Source organism: Dysidea avara, chromosome 3, assembly GCF_963678975.1.
Source record: "Dysidea avara chromosome 3, odDysAvar1.4, whole genome shotgun sequence".
NCBI lineage: Eukaryota > Metazoa > Porifera > Demospongiae > Dictyoceratida > Dysideidae > Dysidea > Dysidea avara.
Window position 1 is genome coordinate 28,009,839 of NC_089274.1, and position 13,113 is coordinate 28,022,951.

General features: G+C 37.6%; 1 protein-coding gene across 4 annotated transcripts in view; it reads right to left on the bottom strand.

The window, feature by feature from the left end:
• Positions 1–13,113, bottom strand: part of LOC136250612 (transient receptor potential cation channel subfamily A member 1 homolog) — a 206,123-nt gene that overhangs the window by 36,200 nt on the left and 156,810 nt on the right. For all 4 annotated transcript variants that reach the window (XM_066042844.1, XM_066042845.1, XM_066042842.1 and 1 more), the window contains exons 16-17: positions 3,110–3,145; positions 2,650–3,056 (exon numbers count right to left, since the gene is read on the bottom strand). In XM_066042844.1, the coding sequence (XP_065898916.1) occupies positions 2,650–3,056; positions 3,110–3,145 (443 nt within the window). The remainder of the gene's footprint in view (positions 1–2,649; positions 3,057–3,109; positions 3,146–13,113) is intronic.

Genomic DNA, 13,113 nt, shown 5'->3' on the forward strand with positions numbered 1-13,113 from the left:
AAAAATCCCTCCAACCCCAGGATTCGAACTGCAGGTCACCTATTTGTTGATTATCATGCATTGCTCATTATTTGTTACTTATCATGCATCACTCATTGTTTGTTTCTCATCATGCCTTGCTCACAATTTGTTGCTTATCATGCAATGTTCACTATTTGCTGCTTATCATGCCTACTCATTGCTTATTATGTATTGCTCATTATTTGTTGATTATCATGCATTGCTCATTAGTTGTTACTTATCACTCATTGTTTGTTTCTTATCATGCCTTGCTCACTATTTGTTATCATTCCTTGCTTATTTGTTGCCTATCATGCCTTGCTCATTACTTGTTGATTATCATGCATCGCTCATTATTTGCTGCTTATCATGCCTTGCTCCTCTTATTATGCATCGCTCATTATTTGTTGCTTATTATGCATTGCTCATTATCTATTGCATATCATGCCTGCTCATTGCTTATTATACATTGCTCATGATTTGTTACTTATCATGCTTTGCTCATTGTTCATTATGCATTGCTCATTGTTCATTATGCATTGCTCATTGCTTGTTATTTTCATGTGCTGCTTGTGCTACCTTGCTGGCAAGGTTTGGGGGAAACTGGCTACAGTCAGGCTGCTTGATGTGACATAAGTACTGGCTATAGGAATATATATACAGTTGCTAACTTCCTCACTGCAGGTGCATTTAGCACCTAGCATCTGGCAGTGTCCTGGACTGCCTTGTTTATCCCCAAACTATGCATAGCTCTGATGCATGTCATATAGCAGTAGTGCATGCAGGCCAAGTGGATGTAGGATGTTAAACAAGTTTTTTGAAAATATATGCTTCTATCACATTAACTAGCTGACTAACTGACTACAGTAACTAACTAACTAACTAACTAACTAACTAACTAACTAACTATCCAACCAAAACTAAACTAACTGATGCCTTCATCCAAGCATAACTCAACCATAGGTAATACTACAGGCTTAATTTCTTCACTGTTTGACATTGCTTGGAGCTGAGAGATTCCTTTTCACCTACCACAGCAGCCGCAATGCATGCATCATCAGGGGCGTAGTCAGGATTTTTTTGAAGGGGGATTGGATTTAAAGTGGAATGTCTTAAGGGGAAAAGCCTGGGTGTTTCCCCTAGACCATGTTTGAACGAAAATGATGCATACACAAAATGTACCCTTAGGAAGTAACATTAAAAGGTACTGTTTGTGCATCTAACTAGCTAAAACCTATACACACTGCTGTTTATGCAGCTTATAGAAACTATAAACCTATGGTAATCTTCACTTCCAGACAGCACTACTGACAGCCAACTTCAATTTCCTAGCACACGGAAGCCCTCCACACTTGAGTCCCTAAGTTGGCAATACTTCTTTCCAGCTATACATTATTCTCGGCCAGTCCTGCTGTTGATGGTCAATAACTTATACTTGGCTTGTACTCCAATATGTTCGAGACATCATGTGCCCACAACAAGTAACAAATAAACAAACCATTCATCAGGTAAATATACATCAACAATTCAGTTTTGTACTAACCTGACACATGTATAACACGACCACTCAACTTTAGCAGTGCTGTCTTGTAATATGTCTCAACCGACCATTGAACAGTCCTTCGTCATTTCATGCACTTGTGCCATTTCAAACACTCGCGCCATTTCAACCATGCATCACGTGTGCAATTGATCACATGATGCAATAGATATGCTGTAATGTGATGTGACCCTCAAGAATAGTACAGAGGAGTGCCAGTGGGCAGATTTTTACTATTAAAAAATTCTGCCTTTGAAAGGGGGGTTCGTCCGAACCATCCAAACTTCCCTGCCTACGCCCTTGATCATGTACTTACAGTACCTTTGTCCTCCTTTGCCTTCCATTTCTTTCTCCATTCAGTTTTAGATTTATGAGTCACATCATTGGCTTCTTGTGTTGACTATCACCTTGGATATACAATTGACAAACTATATTACTGAAGCAGGAATCAACTGTGCACTTGTATAGTTGCAAGGTGTAGGTGACATCCCTTGTTTCATAACTTTTTTTCTATGATCTCTACCACTCTTCCAAATTTTTCCTTGTGCTGGTATAGCAAATTATAGACTATTTGCTATAATTTGTCACACAAAATCAGATGGATTTAGCTTACATAGGGCATTATGTAATAACACATGCAATTGCTTAATTTTAAATTAATATGTAGCTTTATAGGCCACTGATTTGTGGAGAAAAAAACTAAAATATGGAAAGTTTGCTAATCAATCACATTTCAATGCAAATTTTAGCTTATAAACACTATCATGTTGTTATTATCAGTACTATTGCTATTTCAATCATCAGATATTTATTGATACTATTGCTCAGCCCCCTACAAGTAATACTTAGGTAGCTTTAAGCACTATGATACCAGCTGGAGTTAATTGACAGGATATGTACCTCACTGTCTTTGAAAATGCAATACTGTCTAAATGGTATGCCTTTACTGTAGGCTTCAATTCATTTTTGAAAATTCTAGTCAATAATTGCATACATATTTAGCTGGTGGTAGTCATTCATGTGTTGGAACAGGTATTATAGCTAAATTAAAGTGCATCATCGCCCTGTGTAGCATACACATGGACGTGTACATTAGATTAATAACTTACGGGTCGGAAAAATATCATGTAAAATGTTAATCCAAAGGAAATCACCAACATTAGAGCAAATATCAATAAAGTCAGGAAAGTGAAAATGATGTGGATGAACATCTCAATATAAATGCCAGTCAGGGGAAATTCTTTCAAAAATAGTATCAAGCTAAGCCAGGAAATCAACAAAGAGAATGCCCCAATCTGCCACTGCCAAGACTCTGGACACTGACATCCAGACTGCAGACCATATGACACAAATATCATTGACGACACAAATGAAAATATTTGCAAGTAATTCTCTAATCCAAGAAGATACCGGATCCTTAGGACGAAGAATTGAACAATTTCAACTAAAATCCGAATGACAGAAAGTATATAAATTATGATGGCGGCAACACGCAGGAAAGATTGATTGTAATCATCTGTAAGTATATACATAGTAGTTTTGTTAACACACAGTAATACTATAACTAACCTTCACATATTATATCATCAATGGAAGAAACAGAAACTACAAGAAAAATGTAAATTAGTATATAAATATATGTGACCAGTTGAGCAAAAACTGGCCATTTTTACACGTTCCTTGAATTCTATTTTATTGCTTCTCTGTTATCTACAGAAACAAAGGAGTGGACAGCCAATGTTTTAGCCTTTTGTGATGCATAGTCTTGGAGTTATAGAGCTAGCCAGTTGGAACAGGAATAAACTAGTAACAATGTAGCAAATAAATTACAGGCATATATTTAATTGATCATAACTCATGACTGAAACAAGCTACGAAGACAGGGAAGCTCAGTCTGTTCACCATGAACTGGCACATCAATCAAGGTATACTGATATCCCTGTACACCTCCGTGTGAACAAAAAAGAAGGCCATTTCAACAATTAAATGACAACAGTAAACTTCATTTCTACCGTAACATAAATAAGCGCCTGTAACTCACATCATTGTACGAACATGAAACAAAGATTATATTACTCCCAATAAAAGGAGAATCTGGTGGTGTATAAGTTTTATTGATTTGAGCTCTGTTTCGGTACATAACGAAGCGATTGAAATGTGTGTAAATTTTATGTACCATACGTATTTTTGCCCAGTTTATTTCAATTTATTTATCAAGGCTTTACAGCACAAGGGCTGAAGGTCTGTAGGACACCTGGTCCTACAGCTTGTTTAAAGTTGTTACAGAAAGTATGTTTGAAAAGGTGGAGAAAGGAGAAAAAAATCCATGACTGGACCTGGTTTTTATAGCAAAATAGTTTTATGTGAAAATGGCCAGTTTTCGCTCAACAGGTCACATGCTCATACTGACTAAAAACATGAAAAAAAAAAAACTTAGATAAATATCAAGTGCATAAGTGCATATACATATCATGAGCCACAATAGTGGTTTATAATAGAGATCAGCCAGAAAATATTCAAAACTCTCTAACAGAATGCATGCCAAAAGCAGCCTTCTATGCTTTTGAGTATGTTCAAACTTTCTAAAGCTTCTGAATTGTCATTAATGCTGAACAGTAATTAGAGTAAACAAGTTTGATACTGAAATTTGATTGGCTGAAAATATGGTCTCTAAATCCTGTAGTGCCACCCATGCTCATGTCCAATAGAGACCACGCTCTGAGGCAATATGAAACACAATAATGTCGCACCTGTAACATTGGAAACCCAAGGGCATTTAAATGGCTAGTAACAGCTGTACTGAATTAGAGGGAGGTACAATGGGCTTGTTTGTACTAATCAACACTACATTTCTTGTTTACAAGCAGCTGTCAAGGCACAACAACAGGAACAATGAGTTGTAGTCCAGTACTTCTCGAAACATAGCATGCACCTGTAACATTGGCAACGTATGGATGTTTAAATGGGTAGCAACAGCCACACTGAAGTCCTGCAATGTAGGAAGGTGTAGAGGGTTTGCTTCTAGTGATTAACGATACATTCCTCATTTACAACAGCTGTCAACTCAAGGTAAAATAACGAGTTGTAGTTTGACTATTATTTAGCTATGGAAGGTAGTTTAAAACATTTTTTTGAGCAAAATAGCCTCAAATTTCCATCTTGTTTTATTCTTCATCTTATCTTCTTCTTGTTCTGTACATCTACAGCCCACAGGAAGCAGAATCCAGCAGTATAAATTAATTGTGTGTTTAAAAATATTCCTACCCAAATCTGTTCTGTATTAAGTTTTCTAAAGCATTTGCAAGATGTAGAACAAGAGTTAGAGATTAGAGATGATATAATTTGCAAACCCATAGAAGTGACACTTCAAAATGTCAATGCACAGAACTATAAAATGTATTGAGGTGTGTTAGTTTAAATATTAAACATGAATGATAATCTAATTTTGAACATTTCAGATTTTCAAACTTTTTTGAAGTTCTTCATTCTACATTGTTACAAAAGTAGGATGTTTTGTACACTAAGCACTTCAACTGAATTTGAGCACAATGTTTTGTGGTGTGCTATCGCACTCATGTTTATTGCAATTAACTCTTCCTTTTATCAGTAAAAGATATGGCAAAGGGAATTTATCTTATCTACTAAAATGAAAGTGGTGTTGTTTACAGTGTAGTGAGTTTTGTACAGAGGGGTAGGATAGCCCCTGTAAACTGTATAAAATTAATTGTGTTATGCTCGAAAATAGTTTACGTGAGTTCAATGCTTACTGTAGAAAGTAGCTGATGAACAGGTTGTATGTAAGAACATACGTATCTACGTACTTGCAGCGCACATACTGATAAACTATTTTATCCATGCACATGAACATGAAAATATTGTAGAAACTAGAGAAACAAAAAATTGTAAGAACAAGGATAAGGAAAAATTAGGAATTTTAAGTTATAATAAAACTGTTTAAAATTCCCTACTTAGTTGGCCTCCCTGGTTTGACCACTGAGTGTGGCGCTTGGCCGGTATCCAGGTGGCCTGCAGATCGAAGTCACGCTGGGGTTGGCTTTTTTTCAGCATTTGTCCCACTTTACTTTAGGATACTAAACTTAACGATTTTCGCTTAGGTTCCCTGGGCTAGTGGTGAAGCACTTCGTACAGGCTCTGCCTTCTATGCAAACCCTCCAGTGCCCAACTGGTAGACTTGATAATAATAAAAAAATAATAAGTTTAACTAGGGATCATAAAAAAGTAGGGAAACAAGGAGGTCTGCAGATATACTAGTGAATATTTAATCCCTACTTCAGCCTAACCCATGACTGAATTAGGGATTAAATGTTCACTAGCACATGTGCAGGTGTACACAACCTCTCTTGTTTCCCTACTCTATTTTCTATGATCCCTAATTGAATATAAAATTCTTAATTATTTCTTATACTTGTTTGTTTATTATTTTTGTACCTAATATGACTGGTGAACCCATGCATACCGCATCAAAAGAAAGGATGGTGCCAGAGTTTAACATTTTCATCTGAACTCGTGCCCCAGCTATTAATTACTGACTTGAAGGTGAAGTAGCCATTATGCTTCACTTTCAGCTATGTTTAGCTTGTTATACACAGCACTACAAACAAAAAAAACAGTAGGAGAAGTGCCTCTGCAATCAATCCAGCCACTGCAAAGAATACGGATAATTCTCATGCACCAACTATCAATTACTGACTCAAAAGTGATGGCCATTACGCTTCACATTCAGCTTGTCACACAGCATTACAACGAAGAACAGTGAACGTCTCTGCAATCAATCCAGTCACCACAGAAAATATGGATGATTCACATTTACAAATGTATGGAAGCCATGCATTGCACTACCACGAATCAATACCTTGGGTTGTTAGCATAAAGAAATGGGACACAAAGGAGGACAAAGGTAAGTCTATGATGCGTGCATTGTATGTACTACATTATGCCAATAGGCCCATCTCGGGACAAAGTAACATCAAACAGTGAAAAAGTCAAGCTTGTAGCCTTATCTGTTATCGAGTTACAGTTGCCTGAATGCATCAGGCAGGCAGGGAAGCAGACAGGCAGGCAGGCAGGCAAGCAGGCAGACAGGCAGTTAGTAGAAAATCCCATTGAATATTTTTTTAAAGAAATTTGTAACAATTTATTGGAAGCATTTAGGGTCATATGAAAGCACTTTTGGGCTTGGTTATACCTGGCCAATACTGCTGTGGCACCAGAATGGTATTGTGAAGCTGAGTTTAGGGTGTTTTTTGGCTAGAAAACCCAAACTCATGATCCCTAATCATACAGTACGATAGTACTGTATAGAAGGGACCACAAAGGTGTGGGCATGCCCAATGAAAAAACATACCCAAAAACCAGCCTCACTTTTCCCAGATGACAATGAGGCAGTATTGGTTAGGCAAAACTAAGCCCAAACAAGCCTTCGATCAACCCGAAATGCTTTCAAAAAATTGCTACGGAATTTAAAAAAAATTATTTAATGGAATTTTCTAGTGACTGACTGACTAAGTAATTAACTGACTGATGCCTTCAGACAAGCATAACTCGATAACGGCTAAGGCTACGGGCTTGATTTTTTCACTGTTCAACATCACTTCAGCCCGAGAGGTGCCTATTGGCATACTACAGTATGTCTGTACAATGCATTCTTCATGGGCTTACCACTGTCCTCCTTTGTGTCCCATTTATCTTTGCTGACAGCAAAAAGTGTCAATTTGGCAGTAGCACGTGGTGGCTTTCCTTTGTAATGGAAATCCTCCATATTTTTCATAGTGACTACTTTGATTGCAGAGGTGCTTTTTGAACAGTTCTTGATTCATACTGCTGTGTAACCGGTTGAACATAGCTGACAACAAAGCGTAACGGATACTTCACTTTTCTGACGATAATATTATTGATATAACTGGGACACACGACGCCATTTCTTTATTTTGATGCGGTATGCGTGGGTTCATCAGTCATAATACTTATTATTTACAAAAAAGTGATCAAACAAGTACACAGAAAAATTTGGAATTTTCAACAAGAGTAGGAACCACAGTACATCGATAAAAAGTACTGAAACAAGCTGGAGTAGTGCATGATATTAAATCACAGTAAAACAAAAAGAAGTATTATATTCCTACTGTGCATTTCCGTTATGGTATCTTGAGCACAGTAGGGATATAACACTTCTTATTGTTTTACTGTGATTTAGTATTGCGCACTACTCCAGCTTGTTTCAGCACCTTTTTTCAATGTGCTATGGTCCCTAGTCTAGTTGAAAATTTCAAATTGCTTTGTGTACTTGTATATAGTACTACTGTATAGTATGATAGGGATTGTTAGTTGGAAGGGATCGCTGAGGTGGTAATGTAAACCACAAATCCATACTTTTACTCTTCTATCAAGGCAATATAGGGATGTGCTTCGTCAATCCGGTTATGTCTGATGATTACATCATTCTTGTAACACTTTAATGGCTTCTGGATCTGATTGGATATCTAATAAATAATTACAAGTAGAAGGAAAATTGGGAAATTTAAGTTGGATTAGGGATCAAAGAAATAAAAAGTTGTGAAACAAGGTAGTAGCTAAAAGGTGATGAAACAAGGAAGGTTGCCTATACGTACCTGAAGATATACTAGTGGACATTAAATCCCTAAACTTCAGTCTAACCATAATTGAATTAGGGATTAAATGTCCACTAGTATATATGAAGTAAGTGATGGTGCATTGCTTTTAATGGCATCACAATGAGATGAAGAAGGAGCTCTAAGGGTCCAGTCAGGCTTCAAATCTGAGTTGTCTTGGAACTTCTTCTAGCTGATCTCTCTACAGGGCAATTGTTTGAGCTGAACTCTCTACATGATGGTTTTTTTGTAGCTGAACTCTCTATTAGGTACCTTCTTCTGGCTGATCTGACTACAGCGTGACTTGTTTGTAGCTGAATTCCCTACAGAATAACTTGCAATGTAATATAATTGAATAAATTATAAATGCAGCCGAATACTTTATTAGGGTGACTGTTCTATTAGAGTATCTCGATCTCGCATTTGTTACACGTAGTTGTCTTTCGAATCATAATTCAGTGGTTTGTAATCCGATTCTTCTGTACTACTGCAAGGACTTTCTATGAGGATTACTCCAGCTACATACTGATTTTCAGCTCGTTGCTCTAAGCGGTTTACCTGGTAGACATGAAAACTAATAGTTTCTTTATTCATAAAAATCGATCACGTAATTTTGACACAGGTCGGGTTTTGTGTCATATCTCCATGGTCTTTATCCCGATTCCTTTCAAACCACAAAAAGGCACTCCTACGATGGTTGCTCCATCTACATATCAATTTTCAACTGATTCCTCAAAGGAGTTTACCCTGTAGGCGTGACAGACCTTCAACCTTATTTTACGCAAATAATCGGTTATAACTCCGTGAATGTTCATCGGATTCCTACCAAAGTTGGTACGGAGATCCGCCTTAATGAGCCCTTTAAGTGTGCCAAATTTCAGCCCGATCTGAGCATGCATTTGTGTTTTATGGCGGATTTTGCGAAGTGTGCGAAATGAAGAAGAAGTAGAAGAAGAAAAAAACGAAGAAATTAATACGAAATTTTGTTCGCTCGTATCTCGGAAATGGCTGGAGCGATTTTCTTCAAATTTGGTGTGTAGACTCCCCTTGCTGGCCGGCACCTCTCTAGCAAATCTGGTTCCAATCAGATAAGGGATCACAGAGCTACATAGGTGTGAAAATTGCGTTTTCTTTCTTTCTGTTAATATACTCACGGGTGGCACGCCGGCTTCTTGGGCCGCACGACACACTACCGTGTGTCTTGATATAGTTGGGCCACTTCAACTAAATTTCTTGTTTCTCGGACCTGACCGACCGACCCATAAAATTTGTAAATGAAATGTTTTTGTTCATTTTTAAAGATCACGTGTTCGATCACCAGAGTTTGTGGTGTCAATGTATTGTTGGCCATCCATATCTCATGCATGGGGCGAGCTTGGTTATTGCAAGAAGAGTTGTAAAAGCAGACTATGGATGGACGTTTGGTCATTTAGATGTACTAACCATAACTAATAGTTTGTTATTGAATGTCGTAGTTTATACACGTGTTGCTATAACTTCAGTTTAAAAAATATTACCACCTATTATTATTTTATTTATACCTACTTACCGACCCACTTTTCAACTAGTTTCAGTCCGAGAAACAAAAGATTTAGTTGAAGTGGCCTTGCTCCTCTCCCTTCTCCTAGGGACCAAGAGTGGGGACTTGTATTGAGAATACTTCTTCACTATCCCTCTTCTGGTACCACAACACTTATAAACTGAAGTTCTTATCATACAAGAAGGAGTACACAGCAATTATCCTCCTATATACCTTTGAGGTTCAGAAATATACTCTTATCACATAGCTGTATTAAGACCACTGGTCAAGGGTGAAATGATCTGCCAGTTTTACAGATAGGTTGTATGTCAGTCTTTCTTATGCTAGTTTCTCTGCTGGAGGTATTCACCCTGGCATGCAATGAGATTCTTAAACAAAGAATTGTGGATTACTATCATAGCTCTAGCTACACATTATTAACAAGTTTTAGATGTTTATGTTCATTTAGTTTTCATTCCACTGGAAGTTGTGGTGGGTACTCCATTTCAATGGGCCTGAATAGCTTTCTTCCCAGGAACCGTGGCCTCTCCGGGTAAGTAGAATTCGAGGAAAACGGGATGGGAACAGAAAGCGGAAATGGGAATGACCCACGGAAAATGCCTGATAAAGGTCATCAAGGGTCATCATGCAATACACAAGTTGAACAGGTTGGATTTTGCAACACAATGTTTCTTTTTGCAGCACTGCTTGGATCCTTTTGCTAAAACGAGCGAAACACTCTAATAGAGCAGTCATCTGCATTAAATCTAATAGAGCAGTCAAGAATGTTTGGTAATTATTGCACCAGGGACCCACATTGATGGCCTGTGAATTGATGGATTATAGCTGTCACAGATTGGGTAAACAGACTAGTTAAGTCATCAACATTGAAAGTTAGCTACTCCCTTGAAACCTTACAAAGGATTCTAATTGACAGTACCTGCATATAGATGCGGGAAGTTGTACCTGCAACCTCAGGAATAAGTCACATAATGGGTATGTGGTAGCTGGAGTATGTGTATAGGTGCATGGCTCCAATGAGGAGACTAAGCAGGGGACTTGACAAGCATACCAGCTAGTCAGGGGTGGATCCAGGGGGGGGGCTTTGGGGGCTGAAGCCCCCCCCCCCCCCTTCATATTTAGGCTTTACTTGATCAATATGCTGAGTATTATAATGAAATTTCGTCTTAGCATAATTATATGATCACTAATAATACAAATACTCATAAAACCACCTTATAAACATCTTTCCAAGGTATTATCAATGGATTTATGCTAAAGTTTATGCAACAAGGACTCGGATCAGCATTGGAGGTGTACAAGATCAAGATACTCTAATAGAGCAGTCAGCTAACTACTCTAATAGAACATTCACTGGAAACATGTAGTTAGTTCTGTTATGGAATTTTTCCAAATCTGCCTGCACCTATGCATACAATGAAGTGCATTGGTCTGTTTAAAGCGCTTCATTCATCTACTTGTGCAGTTTATATGTATGGTAATACTTAATTCAGGTACACAATTTCCATTGAAAATGCTCTCAGATTCAATCTTGTATTGTTCAAATTTCAAAATTTTCCACTTTCAACATTATTATTCTAACATGCACCTATTCAATGTTGTGCAATTGTGAGAGGGGTGCATCATGTACTTGGTTGTCTGTAACCTACCCAAACTTTTCCATTAGTAAAATGCTTCAGAGAGCCATACCTACAATCTAAAGGCAGTATATAAAATATCTACAGGCAGAAAATATTATGAATTTTATGTGGAAATGTCTCCAAATTGCAGTATTTTAGCAACTGTTTTTCAAAATTTTTCCTGGGGGGGCATGCCCCCAGACCCCCCTAGTTCCAGCATGCTTCGCATACTGGGAAGTGTGCTTCACACATCTCTACCTAAGAGATTAGTACCTTGAGTTAGCCCCCCCCCCTTTTATAAATCCTAGATCCGCCCCTGCTAGTGTTGCATACATACCCCCATCATATGACTTCTTATCTGAAAGCAGTAGTGTGTAGTTTTCAAAACCTATAGGCACTGTCAGTTAACTAGAATACTTTGTGAATCGCAGTTTTTATCAGTATTAATTTCAAGTCAAAATAACAATTGAAAAAAAGTCAAATGTTTAATATTTTAAAATGTTTATGCCAAGTTTCAAAGAAATAGCTAACTTTCAATATTGATGACTTAGCTAGTCTATAAATCTACAGTCCATTAATTCACAGGCCATCAATGTGGGTCCCTGGTAGGATAGTTAACAAAACATTTTTGACTGCTCTATTAGAATATTTCAGTGCAGGTGACTGCTCTATTAGAGTTTTTCGATCGTTTTAGCGAAAGGATCAAGACAATACTGCAAAGAAACATTGTGCTACAAAGTTCAACCTGTCCAACCTGTGTTATTGTACGATGACCTTTACAGGCATTTTCCATGGGTAGTTCCCGTTTCAGTTTTCCGTTCCTGTCCTGTTACCGTTTTTCTCGAATCAAGACACACGATATGTGTCGTGCGGCCAAGAAAGCCGGCGACCACACCGTGAGTATATTTACAGGAAGAAAGAAAACAGCTTTTTCATCCGTGCATAGCTCCATGGCCCCTTCTCCAAAGCACACCATTTTTGCATTGTAGCTGTCCCCCAAGTAGGGTACACCACACAGCAAATTTGATTAAATTCGCAACAACCATTTGCGAGATATGGGCATTCAAAATTTCGTTTTTATTTCTTCATTTTTTTCTTCTTATGCCGTATGGGGGCTACGGGGGCTTTGATTTCTTTTCGCACACTTTGCAAAAATTGCTGTAAAATGCAAACGTGTAACTCGATTGCCTTGATCTTTGGCACAAATGAAGAGCGTGTAATGGTGGATTCATGTACCAAGTTTGTTGTGAATCTGAGTAATATTCAAGGAGTTATGAGCATTTATTCACATTAAAAAATCAAACTTCTGTCACGGCTACAGGGTAAACCAAGCATAGAAATAACTTGAAAATTGGTGTGTAGATAGGCTGATTATTGTAGCAGTGCCTTTTGATAGTTGGAATAGCAATACAGTTACAGCGACAAAGTTATAAGTGGAAAATAAGCAAGTGTAAAATTGCAGGATCGAGATACTCTAATAGAGCAGTCACAACGGGGTAAAATGTGCAAAAATGTTGAATAAAACTTACTAGAGTTCAAACCAGGGACCTCCATACCTAACACCTGCATCCTTAACCACTGAACCACTGCTACCTTGGCTGATCACCTCGCTTAATTTCTGCTTTATAAATTAAATTTCTAGTTGAAATCTGCTCATAATAAACGTTTGTAATTTTTTATAGATCTACCAATAGAAGTACTAGATTGTTCTAGAACATTCTATGTATGTTCTATTAGAAGTCCTCAAAAAATGTGCACTCTATTAGAGTATTACAATAGTATTAT